The sequence below is a fragment of the Buteo buteo genome, chromosome 26 (assembly GCF_964188355.1).
Source record: "Buteo buteo chromosome 26, bButBut1.hap1.1, whole genome shotgun sequence".
Taxonomy (NCBI): Eukaryota; Metazoa; Chordata; class Aves; order Accipitriformes; family Accipitridae; genus Buteo; species Buteo buteo.
In genome coordinates this window covers 1,825,306-1,849,570 of record NC_134196.1, presented here as the reverse complement: position 1 = coordinate 1,849,570, position 24,265 = coordinate 1,825,306, and the positions used below count along the sequence as shown (strand labels likewise).

Here is a 24,265-nt window from a genome sequence, read left to right as displayed (position 1 = left end):
GTACTTCTACTCCTCCTCTGATTACTCCTGTTCACAGCAATGATTGACTAATAACAAGCTCCTGCCAACTGCAGAGTAGTTCCAGGACACAAAGTTGTTTTGTTAACTTCTGTCTTGATATCTCATTAGATGGAGATTAAGGACCTACCTGAAGGGAAGACTATGTCTTCTCCTTTCTCACTTGCCTTACCCCATCCATTTTAAAACATTTTTTCTCGGTCTTCTGTGATGAGTTCCCTGGGACAAGGAAAGGGAGCTGTGCAGGGGTCCTCCACTGATACCTGTGCAGAGTCCTTAGGTGCCAGCACGGTGGGCAAATCCACGAAACAGAGAGAGGAGGAGGATTTGCTCCAGTTCCGTGTGACATCTCTAACAAAAAGGCACTTACGTAGCTTGTAGTGGGGTGCTTTCTGGCAATGTCATTATGGCAGGTTGCAGAAAAGGAAACAAGAGAAGACCCTGAGCCTGTAAAGCACACAGGAATCGAGGAGGGATGTTTAATACACACATTATCTCGACCACTTTCTTCCAGTCTCCTGGGAATACACGTATCCAGATATCAGAAGAGATTTCTAAGTCTTTACAAGCTCACTTGCTGTGTGCTGCTTTTGGATACAATTTCTTCTGTCAGCTTATATTTTGAAATCAGCAGGCTAATTTACAAACACATTGCCAGCTCTGATAGGTGTGTGCAGCCTTTGTGCCAAGGGAAACTGTTAATCTGATTAAACCTCTGAAACTCTGCTCTCTTTCTTCACAGAGCAGCCTCGTACCGAATCTGAGTGGGAGAACAGCTTCACTCTGAAAATGTTTCTTTTTCAGTTTGTCAATCTGAACAGCTCTACCTTTTATATAGCATTCTTCCTTGGAAGGTAGGATTGATGTCTGCACCTTCATATGTGCAAAATGAAGTAGAGAGAAGAAATAAAATTGTCTGTAGGGAAACAAAATGGGACCATATTATCACACATCTCAAAATGCAAATTCCATACTAGCAAAGCAGGACAGATTGCAGTTTTATTTTCCTTTCAAAAGCCCAGAAACAGATGTAGTTTTCATTTCCTAGCACCACATTGGCTCAATGCTGACTTTTAACAATTGCGCTGCTAGGAACTGATGCATCCCACAATACTATATATGCAGGTCACTTCACTCTGTCTTTATGTGTGTAATTTGTACAGGTAAGTAAATAACACTGTGTCTTTTAGAATATAATTAGGAATAGAATAGAATTAGATTAGCCTAGACTAGAATTGAATAGAATAGAATAGTTCAGCTGGAAGGGACCTACAATGATCATCTGGTCCAACTGCCTGAATACTTTGCTGCTTCTATTATATAATTTGGACTGTTAAGAGTGAATTATGAGCTATCAGTAGGGTGATTTTTTTCCACAGAAAATTTTATATATATGTATGTATCTTTCTGCAAGTCCCCTAAAAGCAAAAGAAGATCCTTTGAGTAGAGAAGGCTTGAGTAGAAGAATCCATCAGTATGGATTATTTGCATGTGGGAAGTTGTGGGAATCATTCTGGGAGAAAACATGGGAGAATAGTAAGAAAATTATGTTTTCCTAATGAAAACTAACATTTTCACTGATTCCACAGAAAGGCAGATATCTCAGCCCACATTATGGTGTAAGGAAATAGACTGACAGTTGAAAGCCATTTTCCATACTGACATGAACAGTTTTATTCAGATTTTCTCTCTTCTCTGCATATGCTGAATATCCAACAGCAGCGTATTTGGTATTGAAATAAAACTGGAAGTGAAAATATACTTAGCCCTTCATGGAAATTATTGCAGGAATTCCCCAAAACATTTTGCAGCATAACATCTTTTATAGTTACATCAATCATGCTAAGATGACATTAGATTAAAACAACAGTGTGAGCTTTCTTCTACTACTGTGAACAGACTGCTTACACAACATAGTTGACGTATATTCCTGTGTTAAAGATTTACAGGACACCCTGGTGCCTACTTAAGGCTGATAAACCGGTGGAGGCTGGAAGAGGTGAGTGTTCGCTAACTACGCACTGATGTATCTGCTGCCCACGATGCAGTGAGTGCAAGCAGAGGCAGACACATAACTCTGCCTAGGTATTTTTGAGTGTGTTATTGGGTTTTCATTGCTGTCTAACTCCACACTACTGACACCACCATCTGCTACAAAAACATCTACGTATTGATATATACGCCCTTTTCAATGCTAGCAGTTTTAGTGTTGGCATCACATTTGGATAGTGGTGTCAAATGATTTAAACATTACTCGCATTCTTACACTGGAAATATTTCATCCTTGAAATGAATCAAAGTCAGATACAAATCTGGCAACTTTTTACTTCTCAAGACATCCTTTATTCTCAGCTTTTCTAGCCTTGCAGACCAGGGAGCTAAAATAATAACTTAAAAATCCAGACACATAAAATGTCCTTGAAAGTTGACCAAAACAACTGAACGACTTCCCACAAGAGCTACTGGCATAATGATCCATGTTTATAAAACCAAATGGATTTGCAGGGCAATGAGAATTTGGCTTTGCAAGTCCCTCAAGGACCAATCCCATTTTTTTGGCAAATACATTCAGAATTCAAAAACCATTTGACAGTTACTGGAGGTGAACAGCAGCAGTTTCTGGACCAGTTGTGTAGTTTCCAGTGCTGCTATTTGCACACTCAAATCCCATGGATTTTTTCCTGCTTCACAGCTGAATAACTGAAACGGTTTTGCAAACACATGACAAATGGCAAGTGGAAAATGCAGGACTTACACTGCCAACATGGATTTACAAACACTTCCAGATACACAAATATTTTGGTTAATAGAGGTCATCCAAATACTAGCCAAAAAAGGAATAATTTGACAAAGCCATCCTAATTTTGAAGTAGTGAATTCTGCACATTCAAGGGAAGAATACTTGATAAATGGGCAGACAGAAATCCACTGAACATCCTTCCCAAGTCTGAGAGGGGCTGAGCTGACCTAACAGCTTGCTGCTGCCAGAAGAAGACTTCTCTGTTCTGCTCTTCCTTTGAGCCTTCCCCAGGAGTTTGCTCCTTCCTCTTCCTCTGCACTGGCTCTGGCTAGTCCAACCCTGTGAGGAGCCTATTCCGTTCCAGGTGTCAGCAGGAAACTTTTCCTTTTTCTGGCCAAATTAGTTTTCTGATGAGTTACTGGGCTGAATCATCTCACAGAGGGATTGGAGAACAGGGAAGGAACCTCACCTCCCTGCAAGAGCAGAGGTGGGAGGAAGAAAGAACCAGTTTGGGGAGGGAAGCGCAACAGCGAGGTGTTACAGGTTGGGTCAGGTGCTGGTGGAAGCTACTATTAGTAGTCCCTGTTATTTTGCTTTTCTCAGAGAAAAAAAAAAAAAAGGTCTAATAATAAAAGAAATGTCTATTAAAAAAAGTCTCAACTTTATTGACCATATCTGTGCTAGGTCTTATTAGGAACGTAATTTAGAATATAATGCCCAGATGTCCTTCCAATAGCCCTCTTCACTTGCTGGATGAACCCAAGTCTAAGACGTTTAATAACACGATATAGTCTAGTCCACTGTCCATGGGCATATTCAGACCACAATTTATATATTAGTGATGTTATGCTTGCAACATCACTGCTATTTCATTAATACTGCACCTACCTTTCTCAGGTTATATTGGCTCGTGTGACTGATTCCTAAAAACAGAGGGATGACGGTTTAATAATGCCAGAGGAGTTAATTTAAAAAAAAAAAAAAATTATCTGCCACCCTGTTAATCTAAAGAGAAGCTGAATGAGGCCAACAGAAACCTCAGCAGGGACCCAGGTTCTGAGCACTGTATAATGCAGTATGTACAAGAAATTCATATCACATTTTGTTAGAGGTCATAACTAACTTTTCTTTGTAAAAGTTAAAGAGAAATAGTTCCAGTTCTACGACAGTGATCTGTTCGACTTATCTGTAATACCCAGGATTTAACAATACACCTTGGATTCCGCTGTTTGGATCCACAAAGTCAATTGTGCAAAATGCTGTTTGAGGGCAGAAAGTTTTTGGTCCTTTTCTGTTTCTTCCCATACTAGATGAAAAATTGTGGAATCATCTAAATTTGTACTAGCTGAGCATCTCCCCCAAAAGCAGCACCACTTCTTCAAGGTCTGGAGCCACTGCTAAAGCAAGCAAGCACTCAGAGACAGAAACTGGTTTTGACAGATAAAGATTTTTAGTTCTTCAAGGAGAGAATAGCTTTGCATGGTCTACTCAGTCATCTACATTAAATATTTCTCAATAAACAGCATTACGTCTATCCTCCAGGCATCAACCGTTTGCCTATGCAGCCAGGAAGAATTTTCTCTTCGTTCTTTGACTTGGTGCACAGTCAACCTCCCCAAAAACTATTGAAATCATTGGAGAAACTTGGTAGCCTTTCCCTCTGTCCCATCCACAGTTGCACAACATATTAGAAGCACTAATGTGAAAAATTGCTTTGGTTTCAGCTGATTCCGACCTCTGCAGAGAATTAGATGGTAGGCTTAAAAGGCTGATGGTATGATACAGCCTCATATGTTCCTATGAGTTTTTATTCTTTAAAAAAAAAATAGAGAATGCCATTTAATTTCCTTTAAGTAATTTATTTAATACCATTTCTAGTCTTTAAGAAATGCTTTAAAACTCAGCGTTTTTTCCGTTTAACCTTTTGTTTCTTTTCTTCTGCAGTGCCACCCAAGTGGATGCCTTATTGATCTCTGTATGCAAATGGGTATTATAATGGTGTTAAAGCAGACCTGGAATAATTTCATGGAACTGGGCTACCCGTAAGTAAATGTAATGCCTATGCTTCCGTAGGTCACAGAAGAATACCAAGTTTATGCTTTCCTTATGACCAGTTACATAAAAGCAAGATACAGTAGTCAATACAATAGAAAACCCCCTCTAGGATACCGAACTCCTATGAGAGATTTCCAGACATATAGAGATAGATGGTGTTTGGGCCTTTTTTTACATTGGACATAGTTTGCAAAAGTGAAAGTGTAATATAAATATTAACAAATAAATAATATATGGGAAGTACTTGATTTCATTAAACTGTATTCCGTGTTTTAAAACTCCTTAAAAATAAAACTGTAGGACCGCTGTATTCCTTACACAAGAAATATTATATGTATCATTTTTTAGCTATGCCAGTACATTCTAAATTGGATTTCTCCTTGCTGGGTGATAAAGGGTGCCTGAAAGGGCAGGTATGAGCTGGAAAAAAACGCGCTGCTGGCATATACACTCTCAGAGATAGAAAAACGTACTGACTGGTATATAGCCAAGTTCCCTGGTGATCTTCAGGGTATTATGGAGCCATGCCCCAGCTAATAAGGTTGAAGATTATTCATTTCCTATTGGTTCCCTTCTTATTGATTAGTATTTAATGAACATGTTTAACATGATTAACATAGACAGCTGATGCTCGAGACAGTGTGGCAGGTTGTCAAGGGAAATTAGCAAGTGTGAAAATATGAGAGAGACCTGACATTGTCAGAAAGTTTGCCCTTGCGAAGTTCAGAGGGATTTGCTTCGCCGCAGGATCCACAGCGGAGCCAGCCCGGAGAAGGGTCCCTCAGCTGCAGAGACGTGCTGCAGAAACGACTTCAGGCAGCCCCACTGCTGATGGCATCTAGCCGTGATGAGAGCAGAGTAAATGATTTAAATGCACAGAGTAATTGGCAATCCAGGTCCTCAACGCTCGCTATCTCCCAGTCTTCCCAGGCCTGCCCCAGCACCGCTTGCCAGGGTTTTCCAGCTGCTAGGGCTGGAGGAATTAGCCGGGGTGGGGAGGAGGGACCAGCAGCAGTGGTATTGATCCTCCTCTTTCCACTCCCTGCCTCTTTTGTCAGTTTTCATTAGAACTTTCTGCTGCCTGTTAATGGGGATTTTGAAACCTAATAAAGAGCAGAGAAGGGGATTAAAGAAGGTGACGGAAGGAGATAGGAGGAGATTGTTTGAGAACAAGTGATTTAATGGGAATAAACTGCTTCAGGTGAAGGTTTTTTTTTCTCTCTATACTTACTGTAACTTGTGTCCTTTGTTGGCCAAACCAGTGCAACTCCCTGACCTGGAGAGGCAAAGGTGTGTATTCCAAATGTGAGCGCTCGTTTCTCTTCTGGCGTTCTCATTCTCCTCGGTCCCCCCCCACCCCCCGGTGCCCCTACACATGCGTTTCTCCAGGAAGAACATCTCCCCCCGAAGTCCGGCCCCGCTCCCCCGTTTTCTGAGACGGAGCTAGCTCTCGTGTCGGCCGTCCACCGCGCGTTGTCGGTGGGGTACACGCTCCTTTCTGCCTTCTGTTCCTCCGAACGCTTGGCTGCAGACACCGTGCAAGGTTGCTTTTTCCCTTCCAGGGTTGCCCAGGGACTGTTCCCCTCCAAACTGTAGAGCCGTGTAGAGATGCCGGCTCGCACATGGGAAGGGATCGAGCAGCTTTTAGCACTCTCTTTACTGATTTTTCAATTAGAAAACTGTCAGCTACTCAACTATCTCCACACAGCATTGCATTCTGCCGTACAAACAGACCCTGAAGTGATCTGCCATTCTGTGTAGAGAAGAAGGAGGTAAATAATAACAAAAAGATGTCAAAACCCCTCCGCCGTTTTAATAACCTCTAGGCCTGGATTACAGCCCATCGGCCGTATCTGTTTTCATACCTATTATGTCGTGTCATCAGCCACATGTATTGCTAATGCTCTGTTTTCCTGTGCATTGGGAAATTAATTTTGCAAGGTATGTTGTGCACACTTAGCCTCTTCCAGTTTTGTGATAAATAGCCGCTAATATTATTTACCTTGTTTCTTTAATTTATTTGAAAATGTAGGCTAATTCAAAACTGGTGGACCAGGAGAAAACTACGACAGGAGTATGGCACACAGAGAAAAACAAGCTTCCCACAGTGGGAAAAGGACTACAATCTGCAACCTATGAATGCTTATGGGCTCTTTGATGAATACCTAGAAATGAGTATGATGCTGACCTTTGTTCTCCGTCTTTCGCTAGATTTTAACGTTATTGCTTTTTTGGTGATGTGGGCTGGTGTGCTCTTTTAATTATTGCTGTATGAAGCTAAAGAGGCTGCAAAATGGTTTTCATTCTCACAGGTCAGGTGAGGAATGGGAGGGAGTTTGTAAGCACCAAACCAAAGCAACGCAGCTGAGCACGCTGCTGCCCCTTTGCTAACCTCGCCTCTGTGAAACACTTCTCAGTCTGGCTCTCTGTGGGGAAGGTCGTTTTCCAAACCAAAGCCCACCTCTTCACCCCCATACACTTCTGAAGAACTTTGCTGTTATTTTCTAAAGGAAGTTCTTTGGGGCTTTTATTTTTAAACTGCGTGGTACAGACCTGCCTGCTTGTTTATGTTTAAAGTTCACCATTGTTTACTAACTCATGTTTACAAAGGAGCTTGCTGCCAAAAGGCCTTGCTTTACCCAGAGGAGAGGGGAAGATAACTCCTCAAAGAAATGTTAAAGAACAAGAAATGTTGCTTTATGTGACTGAACTGCATATGTCATGATTGTTTTTTTCTTTTCTCCCTCACACAATTCTTATCAAATTAATGGGAAATTTGGCAGTCCGAAAACCTGCCTCTAGAAACTTACACAAAGTTTCAAACTGCTGCCCATCTGTACTATAAAAAGGAATGTACTCAGCCTTAATCTTTGCAGGTATTGAGAGATCCTAGTTGATGCCGGAGTAAAATGTCCCTTTCTAAAAGCACGGTTTGTCCACCTCCAAACTTCCCTCTGGTTTACAAAATCTAGATGTTGCTGCCCATCCCAGGGACAGATGTGCATTTGTTCTTGTCATCCTTGCTCTGAACTTTTGGCAAGGAATTGCTGTACAAGAATAAGAATGCATAATAAGAAGTGTTTATGTATTTATGCATAATGTTTGTATGCATGCATGTATTTGTCTTAGACCTTGGGATTAGACCTGAAATGTGATCTTTCCCTTTTTTTCCTAGTTCTTCAGTTTGGGTTCACAACCATTTTTGTGGCAGCTTTTCCACTGGCACCGCTTCTGGCCTTACTTAACAACATTATTGAAATTCGGCTTGATGCGTACAAATTTGTTACCCAGTGGAGAAGACCTTTAGCTTCAAGAGCCAAAGATATAGGTGAGCTCTTTGTACGTGTGTTTGTTATGTGTGTGTGTTATTTTTAAGGCAAAGCACTGACCACTTCAAGTAGGAGCAGATTAAGGTATTTTCAGTCGTCTTCCCTATTAACAGCACACAATTTGATTGTTACAAAAAACTTCACGTATCTGATGACAATCTACTTATGCAACTGATCGTCTATATCAGAAAATGTCCTTTAATGATTTTCTGGGTGACTTAACAGGCAAGGTGTTTTAATGAAGTGATCAGTGTTCTCTGCAGTTTTCTCCTCGTGGCAGACACACTGTGTGAACACATGCCACTGCTCAGTTTGAACGTAACAACCAGACAGAGCAGCTGGAACACAAAAGTCAAGTTAAAGCATCCACCATCCTGTAAGAGACCTGTGTGTTTTATATTTACCTGGCCAAAACCAAGCTCCCCTGTGACTCAGGGGCTATGCCCACCAGGTCCCCGTTGGGTCAGACAGGGTGGGTGTAGATCCCAAGGGACGACTTGCTCTCAGAGAGGCACACCTACGTTGCTAAACACGGGGTTCACGTAACTTGGAGGTCACCCAGCCACACACGACTGCAAGGGCTCTCTGAACATATTTTGACCATAAATCTCTTCTGTCCTTGCAATGTGCAAAAGCAGGACACCTTTAAAAAGGACTCTGTAAAACAAAGTCATCTGCCCAACGGTGAATCCCGTGTGTCTTTGGAGGGGTAAATAGGATACCTCGCTGCCCATCTGCATAGCAAAAACTAGTAGCCCACACCATGAAATAGCAGAAGCCCAGGCTTTATGCTCTCAGAATTGTCTACCACATACCTAAAGTCTGTGTCTGCATAAAGCTTTGTACGTGAGCAGCGTGGAGCTTGTACATTAGGTACAAGCCTGGACACAGTATACGCTGCAAACATAATTCCTGAAAAAATAGTTATATAAGGTAAGTAATAAAAACACAGGAAAATAGATTATTTTTTTTTCCCCAGGCTGTTTCAGGTGTAATATCTCAAAATAAGTTGCATTCCCCCTCATTCAGCAAAGTTTTCAGGCACAGCTTGGTGCCTCATTAAAATCAACGGGTATGTCTGACCTTCCTTTGGTGTGGTTCTCAGCGACGGTCCTCACGACCAGAGCTGCTGCGTGCCTGTACCACCAGATCTCTCAGATGGTTGAGGATGGGCCAAAAAGCCCAGGTTATGCCTAAGGACTGCGTGCCATTGTATAGCATTAGCTTGCCATGACGATTTTGATGCCGATAAGTACGTGCTGACCAGCTGTGCACGAGTTACGCAGAAGGCCCCGTGACAAGCAGATCATGGATTGCGTATATTCCTGGCTGCCCTGGCAGACCCCTCTCAAAGGCTGGATAGCCATCACCATAAGCAAGGAGGCTTACAACCTGCCTTAAAACTGCCCACATAGTTACGTGGCTCGATGGAGCCAAGGCCTCCATGAGCATTTTTGCAGCTTCCTTGAGATTATTTGCAGGATAAACAAAATTCCCACCCAGTAGGATCAGAAATCTGGTCCTCTGAGGTCCTGCTGTTCAATAAGAAAATTTATTTTTACTCAGTGACTCTCGGGTAGAAACTACATCAAAAGACCTTGGGTGGTGGGGACAACTGCTTCAGAGCGTGCAGTATCTCTGGCACTTTGGTTCTTGGTTTTCCTGGAGCTAACACACTCTCCTTGTTGAACAGGAATCTGGTACGGGATCCTGGAAGGCATTGGAATTCTTTCTGTTATCACAAATGCATTTGTTATAGCTGTGACATCGGATTTCATCCCTCGCCTTGTTTATGCTTACAAATACGGACCGTGTGCTGGCCAAGGAGAAGCTGGACAAAAGTAAGCTTTTCTTTGGGAAAACAGATGTGCATGAACATCACTTACTACTTGAATAGATAGAGCAGTACTGTCAGTGTATGTTCTGATTCCACTAACCCAAAGTTATTGTTTGTGCTTAGGTAACAGATATTAGCCATAGATACTGATTGCATATTCACGGAACGGGTTGCTGAGCGACTATAATTTATGATGTTAATTCAAGGAAAACACGGCAGAGCTGTTACAGAGATTTGGTATGTGTAACAGTATGCTGCAAAGCTGCACTTCCCAACTGGTATACATGGGTATAACCCTCTTTTCATTCTGAAGCAATGCTGATATTTATCAGTTACGGATGTAATGAACATTTTAAATTTACTCACTAGGCTTTTTTTCTTGATATAGTATTCAGCATGTATTGCTCAAAAAAACAATAGTGTCTAACCAGAAGAAGCAATTCCCAACTAATAAATCAAGATACACTTACAGAGCGAAGTAATTTGTTTTTCTTCTAAAACTAGAGTCCTTAGATTAAATCTTTCAGGAGACATTTGTGAATTGAATCCCTGCTGCCTAAATGGATTTTCTTTCAGTGTTGTTAAACACTGAGTTTTTATTAGCATGTACACGCTACCAGCAATTATGAGCATAGCTGCTGCATGGCACCTTGTAAAATCTAGGCTGTTGGACTCAGGGAAAGTCATTGAATCCAGCTGAACACCAGTAGACACATTTTGCAAATGGTCTCCTAGCAGCTCCATTAGCAAGGACCCTACCGTCCAAAGAAGCTCAAGTTAAACAGCAGACAGTGACAGAGAGCTTACATTCTGCTACTAGACATGTGGCAGATACACTGATTTTTATTCCCTGCTACAGAAAGCGAGTTCTTCTGTTGCTGCTTTTTTCGCCGTCTTTTGGATGTCAATACTGTTTAATCATACTGACGGGAGAAGGGCAGCTGCTGTGGCAGCTCCTGATTAGCAGTGCTGCTAACTTGCTGTCCTGCGAGGAGTTTGGCTTTTTAGTTGGTGCCAGGGGAAAAGTTCCATTTATTTTCATGAAGAGTTAAAGTCCCTTCACAGGGAAAGTGTTTGGTCTGGTGCCAGTCGTTCCTGAGCGTGTGCCTCTGCTTGTGCCACTGTGAAGATCCGTAGGACATTGAGGCACTGTCAGCAACTTTCCTTGCTACTGATTTTCTCAGGACCACTGTGCATGAAAAACCTTTAGAAATCTTATTTTTATGAAGACTCAAATGTGACTCCCTGGCTTTGAAATGAGTTCTGCATGGGGGAAGTAGCTTGGCTCACAGAGGAAGCTCTTATCTTTTCACAAACCTCTTGTACCGTGTTTTCACACTTCTGCTGCTTTTCTGAGTGAATTTCCAGGTGAAACCATCAGATAGTAATCCTTTGAAGGAGCCAGCTTGGATAACAACTATTTATGTCAGCATTCTGGATATTGTTATTAATACGTACTGTTACAAAAGCAGGAAGCTATTCAAAAATCCACAGGAATGTTGAATTTTCTCAAATCAAGGAGTCAAGAACATCTGCTATTGAATAACTTAAATGAGAGGTGCTTTTTTCTTTCAAAAAACATCTGCAGGTATTAGATCTGTGTGACACCCAGTGATACTAGAAAAATATTGTAATTAAGTTCCAAATCCAATCAGTATGGAGATTTTGAGACAAAGACAAACGGTGTTTAAATGTAATTTCTCAAGGACTATAAAATCCATAGTTTAGAAAAAAAACAACCAACCTTTATGGTGCATTATACTCTGCACCAAGCTGAGCAGCGTGCCTAGACTTACCTGCGCTTAGGCAGTGCAGAATGAACAGCACAATACCCATGCCATATCTCTCCTCAGCTTTATTAACACCAAACTTCAGCCTTCTAGTGACTCCCACAGCCCTTCTTCTGGCAACGTACATTCTCCTGCTCGGTGTTCTTTAAACTCTGCCTGACCCTTCCAGTGCTCAGCCACCCTGGGATCTTTTAGTACTGAGTTCCTCTGATGAACTGGACATTTTGTAAAAAGCTGTTTTAAGTGTATTATCTTTCCATCTGATTTAATGTCCCTTTGTGCTAGTACCATGAAAGTAACAGTGGAAATATTCTGGTTATCTTCCTAGTGCTACTCATTATTTTCTCTGCCTCTACTGTGTCACCTCTTAGGTGACTTTTCTTTTCAAAAGTAACCAGTCCCAGTCTTCACCATTTCTTCTCCCATAGAAATCTACCATTGCTTCACTTTTATTGTCCACCTGTCCTACTTGAGCATTTCTTTTATATTGCCTCAACATCTCTTTCAAATATTAATAAGCATCACAGTTATACTGTGGATTTCATGAAACCCAGAGAACATCCTCCTGGGTACAACAGTTAATGGAAAAACCTTGCTGTGTCCTGACTACAGGATTTTTTCCCCTCTAGGTGTATGGTTGGCTATGTTAATGCCAGTTTATCAGTATTTCTGGTGTCTGACTTTGAAAACCGTTCAGAGCCAACATCAAATGGAAGTGAATTCTCTGGTTCACCATTAAAATATTGCAGGTAAGTATCTGATCAAAATACCTCTCTGCTTTAAGACATTGCAAGGGAGAAGAATCATGATAATTTTGGGGTTGGAACTAATTTTCAGAACTTAAAAAACAGTAACGGAAAGAATTAACTGTGCTATTCAGGGATGTGCTAATGGTACTGCTTGGCTCTTACCTGCATGATTCCTTCCTTAGATACAGGAGAAGCTGAAAAGTGGATATCTGGCAGGTGTTCCTAATGCAGGATTTCTGTGGTGTCGTGGCTTGAATCAGACACAACCATCATGGAGAAATATGGTGTCAAAGGGCCAATAATAGGTGACGGATTACTTAGGTACCGGTGAGATGAAACTATAATCAGATTATATCATAGCACATGCACAAGGAAGTCAAGGTTGCACAGATGTGACCACATTGAGTTATTTCACACGTCTGCCAGGTGTAAACAGGGTCTGTCCTAAGCTACCTTTACGAAACCTCAAACCCAGCACTTCCTAACTGTTGAATGGTTAATATGTTTATGTCATTGCTTACAGGTGTAATTATTAGTAATAATCACATACTTGTGGTTTGAGTCAAAACAAAATGAGCAGTTAATTATCTGCTCGTCTCTGTCCTGAGCCAACAGATTGGAGAAATAGCAGTCTGAGGCTAGTCTGTAATGACAGACTTGCACCTGATTGATTTTAATGGTCCAAAGAATCAAGGGATCTACATAAAGGTCTTAAATGGGGTCCCCACCAAAAATACCAAACAACAAATACAGCTACCATTTTTTTATTGCAACATCGGTTTACAAGCATGAGTCCGGGTAGCTGCAGATAGACTTAGTCCCAGTATTTTTCACCATGAAGAATTAAAATAGCCTTTCATGAGTGCCTAGAGAACAAAGGATACTCTCTGATACAGCAAAAGCCAGTGATACTTTGTGATAGTGTGACATTTTTATTAATAATAAGAAGTTTGGTGGTATAGCATAATGAATTGGGGGGGGGAGGATTAATGCTTTTGTTTAACTAACTGATATTTAAGACTGTTGCAACTTATTTGGCAGAAAGAACATCCCAATGTTGAATCCATAGATAACATTTTCTGTGGAGCAGAACCACTTTGAGAATACTCCATTCCACACTGTTTGCCACAGCACCATTTAATAATGTTTTGTAACTGATCATTCTCTTCCCCCTCTTCAATTTCTTTCTTCCCCAACTTCAAGCATGAGGTTGCTGCTACTTAAAACCAATGGGGCAAATCCTATCAATAAAAAAAATTGTCCTCTCAATAGCCCATAAACAGAACACTATTAAAATTGGTGCCATAAATCTTCAGAAGACAAATCTGTTCTCTTGGGGGACACTGAATTGTTATGTGTATCTACCCCTGAAAGAAAATGCATGTTTTCCTTTCTTTAGCTGAGTTTATCAGCTACTCAACCCACCTGAATTCTGCTAAAACATCAATTACTTTAATTGCACTTCAAGCTAGATATTGATAGTGAGGTAAGGAAATATTATGTACTAGTGTGCAATAGTGTTGGCATTTTTCCAGGAAGGCAAGTCTTCCTGAATAAAAACCAGTGGCCATAGTCAGTTAACTTCTGCTCCTCTGGAACCCAGGTAGTGCCATGCTATTCTGGTTGTTTAGAAAAGGTTTCCCCATTTCTTCATGTGTAGCACTTGGTTGTTAGCAAGTACAAAAAGGAGACATACTCCACTGACTTGGGACTTGGTCCAGGGGCTTCTGTTTTCAGGATGCTTAGGATATTGTAAAACATCCTAAACCATGAAGTCCGAATGCTGCTTGCAGAAGGGAAGATCGTTTCAGTTTTAAGAGCTTGCACTAGAGATACTGCAGTTTAAGAGAGGTTTGTTGCTAAGATGTCAAGACACAGTTTATTCATTTTGTGTAGAATCCTAAGAAGGTGAACCTTCAGGGAGAAATACAGATTATTGTAGAGATGAAGTAACTGTTTATTTCTTTTGCTTATCTGAGTTTTCTTTAGTTTCTTAAAATTAACGTAGAGATCAAGCTTAAGTGTATTATTTACTCTGGTATTTTCAATATTTTTTATAATGAGCTTTCTGGCCCATCTAGGACACAGATTAAGGAGAAAACAATTTTTACACTACTTTTAAATTAAGTTTCTGCAATAGTATTTTGGAATTAACATACTGCTAGTAGAAATGGATTCCAGAATGTGCGACTTAAACAGATTCATGATTTGTTAATGTAATTTTGGAGTCTTCCTGGATCCAGCTTTCCTAATAGACATCTCTAGTTACGTTATTGACACCTAAAATCTTTAAAGAAACTTTCTGTGAGACAAGACTCTAGATCCCTTTCTTACACAGTCCTTGCCCTGTTGATATACCAAGAGGTACAGTTCTGGCTTCACTGAAGTCAGGATGAATCATGCTTTACACCAGGGATGGCCAACTAATTGACCAAGGGCAAGATGGAGCCCATGAGGCAGTTTTATCTGGATTTTGGGACAGTGGCCCTCAAAACAGCCGAGCATCCCACCCTGCTCCGTGTTGTGAGGAGGTGCCTGCGAGGCACACGTTGCGCTGCCAAGGGAGATGCTGCAGGGTCGAACCGCTGGTGCTGAGCACCCAACATCCTCTGTACTTGCTTCGGCAGTTTCATACAGGCGCTGGCCTGGTCCTTTGCACTGAATTTCCATCAGCAGCTGGAACATGAGGCGCACTCCTGGAGTGCATCTCACCGTCAGGTTTCAGCTGAAAGCACACCCGTTTGGGTGAACCGAAGCATGGCAAGCGGAGGTGATCAGGACGCTTTCTTCAAAAGCACGCGCCTGATCTGAAATAAAACACCAGTGCAGGTCCAGCCGAAGAAGCAAGCCGTGTTGCGGTAACTTGTACGGTCTGAACCGAGACCATTTTGGTGCAGAAAATGCAATGACCGAGGGCAGCGAGGGTTTGGGTTTGCCCTCCTCCCAGGCAGCAGGGCAGGAGCTTGCTAACTACCGTACTCTGCTTCTCTTTCAGGTACAGGGACTACCGAGACCCTCCTCACTCCCCAGTGCCCTACGGTTACACGCTGCAGTTCTGGCATGTCTTAGCAGCGCGGTTGGCTTTCATTATTGTATTTGAGGTCAGTGACCATTCGGGTGGCAAAACAAAACCGACAAAATTAAACAAATTTCCCTTTGAAACCTTTTCATTGAGCTGATCTCCGATGGCCACTGTTGAGCTCTTTGTGTTAGTTTCTGCTATTTATATTGTGCCTTGTATTCTCAGATCTGCTTTCTGAACAGTCACAGGTATTTAAGTTCTAACAAAAAGGGGAATGCAGCACTTTGAAAACTGTAACAGTGACTTGCAAAGAGGGGAAATAAATGAAGCTTTTATTTGCATTCTGTGGTCTGGCATTCATAACGTGTCTAGGCTGGGAAGCCGTATGCTGACTAGCATGTGAGGACGGGGTGAAGGAACCTGAGAAGAAAAGATGAAATCTGAGTAACTGAAAAAGGAAGATAGTTTAAGTTACAGTATTTACTCATCTAGCTTTTTTCTCTATTTTTTTAATACCATTCATTTCCCCAGAATGATTAGCATTACAAAGATGATGACAATGAAAAGGATTCAATACCTTTTCCAATGTTCATAATATTAGTACTTATTGTCAGTATCTCAGAAATCTTTAAGACAAACCAGAGAAGATAATACCAACTTCCCATGACTGGTATTCCCATGCTGATTTTGAAAAAGAGAGAGAGGAATGTAGATAAATAGGATGACATCATTTACAAAACAAAATGCAGCTCTTAAGGCCTGAATTCCAGGTACCTGAATATCCCTGCCAGAAACCAGGGGCTCAGCATCACTCCAGCACAAGCAGTTTGAAATGCCTTTTACACTGTGAAGGAGCCAAACAGGGAACAAACGATTTTTGAAAACTCTTTACTCAACCCTCTGCTCTGAAATCATAGCAACAGGGCATCCAACACAGGTATGGAAGCTGTAATCACCATAAATTATTGGGATAATGTTCACGAGCACATAATGCATCTGTGACTCACATTACTGTGTGAATTCGTTCTGAACCGAGCTTTCAAAGCACCTCTTTGGATCGCAGAACAGAAGCATTTGAATTAGAGGAAAGGTGAAGGAGAAACATCTTCTAGATTTTCTCTTGCGTAGGGATGTCTTGGTGGCTCAGCAGAAGCCCGAGGTCTGCAGTGAATTCCCCCTGATTGTCGTTTTCAGCTCTGTCCTTCCTCTACACTGGCCTAACTCATTAGAGGTTGGTCCTAAGGCGATTGGCTCTTCCATCATCTCTGCCACGCTCAGGGAAACATTAAGGGAAAGAAAGAAAGAAAGATTTGATAGAGGCCTGCTGGGCTCGATCTCTTCTTTGCTTCTTGAGCTGTCAGTACTGAGAGCCAGGGTATCGGTATCCAAAAAGGACAAGAATGGCCTTGGCAGGTCAGCCTCAGCAGTTTTAAGATTGAAGAGAGCCTGGCTTCTTGATACGCACTTGGCATAAAGGCAGGAGGGCGTAAGGGCAAAGATAACTGAGGCAAGAAAAATCAGCCCTGCTCACGTCTCAGTGCCCAGCCAAATTTGCAACTTGCTGCGGAATAGCCTTTTGTGTCTCCCCAGTACTTGCACAAGAGATTTGACTTTGCTTTGCCCCAGCCAAAGCCACAGGCTGGCTCATAGCTGTCTCCCTCAACAGGGGCCATTCGGTTTATTGGCGCTGCAGACTGTTTCCTTAACATCTATGAAACCCAAAAGGTAATTGCAGCAGAAACCCTGACTGTCTTTCTCTGTGGAAAACACTAATGGGTGTATTGTGATTGCTACAGCAATTACAGCAAAAGATTGCGCTAAGAGAGAAGTGATTCAAGGTAGGTTTTTTCATAAATTAAGTAACTACCTAAGCTCAAACACCTTTTTTTATACTATGGGTGTGGCTATTTTAGCTACCTTGACCTCCCTCAAAACCAAACAAAAGTATTTCCTATCACTGCAAAAGGAATTATTTGTCCAGGCTAAAACAACAGAAGTTTGTTTTGGTTTTTTTTAGGTTTGGCAAAAAAACAGCAATTAAAGTATTGTGGGTTTATTTCTCATGAGGGAAGAATACATGGGAAAACATGTTACATTCTCTTTTCAGTGGCTTTCAGAGGAAGGGTTCTGCTTGGAGAAGAAGAAATACCTTTATTTCTCCAATCTAGAATGAGTGTCCTTTCTGAGATGGAGGGTTTTTCTGTTCCTCTCCTCCTCCTCTCAAGTGGAGGGAGTAAATCTCCAAGAAGCATCTTTCATCAAACAAAAAAGGACACTCAAGCAACCCTCCCCCATCACACTCGAGCTTTGCTGTGGCATGCCTAAAACATGAGGGACAAAGCATCAGCTCCCTTGTATTTAATTGTGATGTTTAATAAATGGGAGTATGTCTTTGGATGAGAGACAAGGTATAAGAAAAAATGTTTTGTTTTGCACAGGTAATTCATTGGTTCCGATACTGGTGCAAGGGTTTTCTGGCAACAGGAAAGCATTATATCATTTGGTCCTCCTCTTCCTGCAGAGCAATCCACTAATACCAGGCCCTGCCCAAACAACCTTACAGCAAATCATGGCCTCAGGGGTTTGAACACACAGGTCATACAGCAGTTTTGAGGCCTTATTTGAACATAGGTGCTCATAACCTTTGCTGAGATCCATACTCCACCGACTTTGGCTGGAGTTTTTGTGGGGAAAAAACTTCATGGTTTGGTTCTTCAAATTTAGTAATGGATTCAGTTCTATCACAGCATCTTTTTGTGAATTGGAAGGAGAGGGTTTTCAGAAGATATGGAAAGCATTTGTTTTCTTCCTAAGATTTTAATTTTTCATCCCTTTTTTGTTTTCACAGCACCTTGTCTTTTGCATAAAGCACCTGATTTCCTACTTAATCCCAGATCTCCCAAAAGATCTGAGAGATCGGATGAGGAGAGAAAAGTACCTGATTCAGGAAATGATGTATGAAGCTGAACTAGAACGTCTGCAGAAAGAACGGAAGGAAAGGAAGAAGAATGGAAAATCTTATCACAATGAGTGGCCATGATGCGGTGAGGAAGAAACTGCTTAAAAGAAGATAGGAATTCTGTTTATAAAAATTTCCTGGTTTTCTACAGTGGAGAGTGCACTGAAAGGAGTAGTCTGTCCATGTTGTGTGCACTTAGCACGTGTGCACTCACGTTTAATAGGGTGCATATTGTCATGAGCCTTTTGAAATTAGAGGTCTTGCAAGGCTTAGTCTTCTCCAGAGCTAATGTCAGCACGAGCAGATCAGACCGATGCTTAAGTCTCTGCACTCTTTCCGGGAAGCGCCCAGGCCCTGACTTCCATTCAAGGCCCTGAACATTAAAGCAGTCATATATCTTACAGTGCTTTACAGAACTCGGTGATCTTATGGCTCGTTCTCACGACCAAGTTGCTGCTTCATAACCAGTGACTGCACGTTGGCAACACGGCCGTACTTGTCCACGTGCGTGGCCATCACCTGCAGCACATGCATGGCAACGTTGCCCTCTTCCACAGTGGACTAAGCTGTGTTAGCTTGCATTTACCATGAGTTAAGCTCACATATGTGGACCATTTCCATTACTCCAACAATATGGAAGTATTTTTTAGGAGGAGATGCTTGATCATGAGTCTAATCAACTGGTCTAACAATTTAGGTGTGCAGAAGTGCTGACAGATAGACAAGCATCTAAATGTGGCCAGAGGTATCTAACTGTAGGGTCATTTATTTGGAAATGATACTGTGAAAAGCTGGGAATATGTTTTAAAGATTTGAACAGTGCCTTTTCAGCTATAGGACTGTCTGGTCTCTGAAGGAAATAAATCAGGCTAGGGCATCTTGCCCAGAACTGCCCGTGTATTTGTATTGCAAGATCACATTGAGGCCTCGTCAGGAATTAGGGTATATGATACACATAACAGAAGACAGTGTCTTAAAGATCTATCTGCATAAGTAAAACAACCAACAGATGAACAAGGTCAGCAGAGCAAAAGAACACCATCATCCAGAATCTCTACTTTTGTAACATTTTCTTTATTCATCCTTCCATTATCTATGAAGGGGTGGAGGGGAAAAATAAAACAGACTGTAGTATGAAATAGCTTGAAGCAGAGCAATTCCACACAGGCTGCAGAATTAGACTGGGGCAAAATGAGCTACTGTCTATATCCTTTTGCAAATTCTTGAGCATTAAGAAATTAAAAATTTCCCAAATCATTAACCCAAAATAGTGGAGTTGTAGGTCTGAAGACTGCAGAAGTGTTGGATGAGGCTCTACCACCTCTTGCCTAAAAGTGATAACACTGCAATTTTTGCAGAACATGCAGTGGCATAATCAGCCACAACACGAAGGAGGACGTTCAAAAGCCAAGACTGTACGAAGCCGAGCAGAAGCAAGCCTATGTCCTGGTGAGGATACAGCTAGATACAAAATACTGGAGCTGATCCATTTGCTTAGCCCTTTTCCAAATAACTGGAGCTCCATAAAAATTATAATTTTCTCAGAAATCTTAAGGAATTGTGACCTTGTTAGTTTGCAGATATTTAAGAGGGAGGAAAATTCAGCAAGGTGTTTCTACAAGTTCTCCTGGAAATCATTCGATAGAAGGGCTAGAATTTGCCCTTCTGGACAGACCACACAATGCAAGACCCTACGGATGGATGCCTCAAGCTCCACAAGACATCAGGACCACTTGCACCAAGACCCCATATTGCCATATTAGATCTATTAACTTCTTTCCACTGCAAGGGAGAACTGTGCTATTTCCAAGTGGGCAGGGAAGGCTTTAATGAAAGGTACTATGGCTTGAGGAAGGAGAGGGGTGGAAGAAAATGTATGCACCCTCATCTCTGTAGCCACTGCCTGCCTACGCTTTGCTTCCTCACAGCAAGGAACCTCCTCTGGTAGTGACCCATGATCCTACATGAAGAGGATAAACGGCACAGCGGTTTCCATTTATCGGGTGCTCCTGGCCCAAGCCTGAAGGTCCTGTGAGGCATCAAAAGCAATGAAGAAATTTCAGGAATAATCTGTTCTCGGTTGACTTGGTGCCAGACTGAGCGGGGAGCCCGACAGGTGGTTGTGGGGTGTATTCCTGCCTGGCGAGGAAGTGAACTTGTTCATCTTTGCTTCAGCTTGCAGCAGCTGTGGACACATCCCATGCGGGCAGTGAAGAAATGGGGATATTTCTGTCTCTGTAAATAGGGGGTGGGGATTAGACAACATCATCCTCCGGTACGCACGTGCCAGATGGGTTCGTATTTGCCGTCCACCACAGACGTGTGTGTACTGCACTTGCAGTCTGGGGACTCTTGGGCAGGATCGCTGTGCAAAATCACATTCAGACTAAATTCATATGAGCAATTGGATTAGTTTGCATACCCTCTGTTTAATATCTAAAACAACAGATGACAAGAGCTTAGAAACTGTTTGCTAAGTAGTAAAGCGAGATGTGAGTCATGCATAAAATCAGTGTCACCCATATGAGTGTGAACCTTTGCAAACTCCTGCAGTAAGATATAACTTTGTCAATGTAGATCTCAATAACTTCTGAGAACTGAACTGAAACCTCATAGAATATAAACTGACTTCCACTCCAGAGGAACCACCGCAATATAATGTGCCAAAACAAATAAAGTGCAGCAGAAATACAATAGATAGTAATTGCTTTTGAGACTAGTTTTCGACATAGCTACATTATGATGAATTTTCATGACCATACGTTGCTGGAAGTTGTGTCCTGTTCTGCTCTAAATGAGAACACGAGTTGGCTGCTTACCAGGCTTGTGCTGAGCACTGTGCTGAAAGGGGCTCTGACCTGCCGGGCAGATCCCGAGTACATTTCTGTCACTTAATATTGACCAGTCAACCCACCGAGGTTTCTGTGCTGCTGGTCTGCTGAATAGATTTCCCTTGAGTCCTTCAGAGCTATCTAGCAGAACACTCAGGAAAGATGACCCCTTTTTATTTACTTCATTAATTTGGAAAATGTACCACAAATAAGAGGCTAATAATAATAAATGGAATTTTAATCATCTCTAGATAGCAAATTTATGCCGTTCCCTTCTTTCTGATCTGATGATGGGTTTTGTTTAAACCTCCAGGTGACCGTCCTATATGTTGTTTACTTATTCCAGCTCCACAGGAGCACTACCTTCAAGGGAATGAGAAAAAATGCAACCTCAATGCATGCCACAGACATTTTACATAGCAAGCAGGACAGCACACATCAAAGGATTTACTGTGAAATCATCTTGCAATCAGCATAGGATTGATCTCCATAGACCACTCTTGACAGCAAGCATGTACTTCATGAGCAGTTACACACCAGTTTTTAAAACCAAGGAAAAAAAATTGTATATTGGGACCGTTTTTCAGCCTGTTTGCTACGTTTTTTGCATTCTGTCCCATGTTGGTTTTACAGATCTTAGACTAAAAAATGTAAATGAACAACCTGGATACTTTGACAAAAGAAAAATCCTGGGTATAGAACATCGTCTGCGTTCCAGCCACCAAATACTACAACAGAAACCGTGTTTACAGATCACTTCTTTTTTATTTTAAATCTTTCTGAGAGGTGTTATGTTATTTACCATATATATTATATATATATATAAAAAGTATATAGAGAGATTGTTTATTTGTAAATAGAAAAATCCTATGGAGAAGAATGTCAAGTTTTCACACTTTAAAAAAAATCATCAACATAAAGCCATGTTTAATGCTTGTATAATGTGACGCAATAAACTTTAAAATAAATTATGCATATGAAATATTTGCTGCTTAGCATTCATGAGTTATTTTCTGTTTACCTGATTTGTTCAGCAAGCAAACAGAGCAGTCAGGTGGAAGCAAATTTAAATGCAGGTGAAAAAAGGGCCAAAATCTGTCACTGCTTTCTCTCCTTTGTGTATTCACATAGTCAAATATTGTTCCTGTTGTGGTTTGAGTTCTTTTTCTCATGTTCCTACTTGTTTTGTCTCTTGACCTTGCCAGATGCTGCATGTAATTTGGACAGTGTGGAGTGCTCCCACTCCCATGGAATTAATCAGTTTTGAGCATCCTGCACTTCTTTGTTCTGTGAGCTTTTAGCTGGGAGAGATGAAGGATCAGGGTGCAGGAGTGTGATGGAGACACCAAGAATTATCCTGTTGCTTTTACACAGACAAGGCCCGGTTTGAGAGTCCAACTAGCAGAGGACAGAATGTGACCCCAGAGAAAATGTTATTCAAAATTAATCAATTGCTTTAATTAGTGATGCCAGTTAAAACAAGAAGCATATAGCAAAAAGTAAAGCAGAAAGAGTCACTTTGTAGCTCTGCAGCAATTGTGGGAGGTTAGTTAGCAAGAAATGGGGTAGTTGTGGGGGTCATCTGCAAAGCTAAAGAATGTTTGTCTCTAGAGTGCTTACAGCAAGATATTCTCCCCAGCGAAAACTCATCTTGATGTGATTGTGGACCAATAGATATAACCTAGCCCAAACGTTCACTTCATACCAAAATTAGAGTTAAATGACTGCTCAGTGCTCATATAGTGACTTCAAGCAATAAGTGAAGATAAGTTGGTCATTTACGTGTTTTCTCTGTTTTAAACAACTATGAATTCAAAGCACTGAGAAAAAAACTCCGTGGTGATACATTTTTTCACTATGATAACTGGGAAGATTAGTCTACAAAACAGGTGGAAGTCACAGATCATCCAAGACCGTTTAAGGCAGTATCAATTACAGCGCAAACAGCGATCTCGGCACAGAGTGGTGCAACGAAGGCCACGCTGATGCTGTTTAACACAGCGGTGATCAGTCACCCTCCCAAAAAGCACCTTCAGATGGGAGTTCAGCATTTGTGCTGGAGGGCTGTAGCCGTACCAGCAGGCTGACAGGTCAAGGGCTTGCTACAGGCTTCTGTTCTCTCTGCCCACAGCTTTCTCTGTGCCATAAAGCACAGGTACACAGAGGCACACCAGTCCATTTCAGCACTCTGCAGCAGCGTGGAGATATTTACCCTTTTTCAGATCTGTGGGCTGAAAGTACTGGGTAAGTACAAATTATTACATTCCAAGGCTCGAGAACTATTCTGCAGCACAAAATGCAGTATCTGTTTCTGGTTCATGAAGACAGGGCACAAGGCTGAATGAGCTGCACTTATCTTCTGAGACTTGAGAAGCATAGCCGGCTCATTCAGTCAGTGGCCTGGCTGTCTCAGAGGGACTAGGATAGTCCCAGAACAGAGACCCCTGTCCTGAATCCCAGAAGACTTTATTCAGGTTGCTATTGTTTGTCTCAGATCTTAGATACAAGGACACAAGGCACAACTCACGGGATCTATCCCACTCACTCACAGCCCTTCCACAGGAGACAAGGGGCTGGCCCTAAACTCTGCACTGGATCACGCAAACCAGTGCTTCAGGAGGCCAAGGGGAAACCTGTCTCCACCACGGAGTTTTGCCCTGGGTTAGCTGATGGAGACATGCCCCTGGTGACAACCCCTTCAGTGTCTGTCTGGCCTGTACTCCTCTGTAGAGGTCTGCTCCTTGGAGCCCGTTTTTTCTTCCTAATGTTTTCTGACCCTGTCAGTTCATCTTATGCAGTCGATCATCAAGTGCTCTCTGTTACAGGGGCACGGAATAAATTGATTTAGATGCTGAAGGGCCCTAGTCAAGTTAGATAAACTAGCACTGTGTCATATTCCAAGTTACAGCAGCTCAGCACCTGGCACAAATGCAGC

The 24,265-nt window shown here is 41.8% G+C and overlaps 1 protein-coding gene across 1 annotated transcript in view; it reads left to right on the top strand.

Moving 5' to 3' along the window:
* The window catches only part of ANO4 (anoctamin 4), a 220,981-nt gene extending 198,419 nt beyond the window's left edge, over window positions 1-22,562 (top strand). Inside the window, exons 21-30 of the mRNA XM_075058242.1 lie at window positions 761-872; window positions 1,960-2,017; window positions 4,703-4,800; window positions 6,846-6,988; window positions 7,989-8,141; window positions 9,836-9,983; window positions 12,399-12,518; window positions 15,514-15,619; window positions 18,389-18,584; window positions 21,644-22,562. Of these exons, the coding sequence (XP_074914343.1) occupies window positions 761-872; window positions 1,960-2,017; window positions 4,703-4,800; window positions 6,846-6,988; window positions 7,989-8,141; window positions 9,836-9,983; window positions 12,399-12,518; window positions 15,514-15,619; window positions 18,389-18,580 (1,130 nt within the window). The 3' untranslated portion in view covers window positions 18,581-18,584; window positions 21,644-22,562. The remainder of the gene's footprint in view (window positions 1-760; window positions 873-1,959; window positions 2,018-4,702; window positions 4,801-6,845; window positions 6,989-7,988; window positions 8,142-9,835; window positions 9,984-12,398; window positions 12,519-15,513; window positions 15,620-18,388; window positions 18,585-21,643) is intronic.
* Window positions 22,563-24,265: the final 1,703 nt, after the last annotated feature.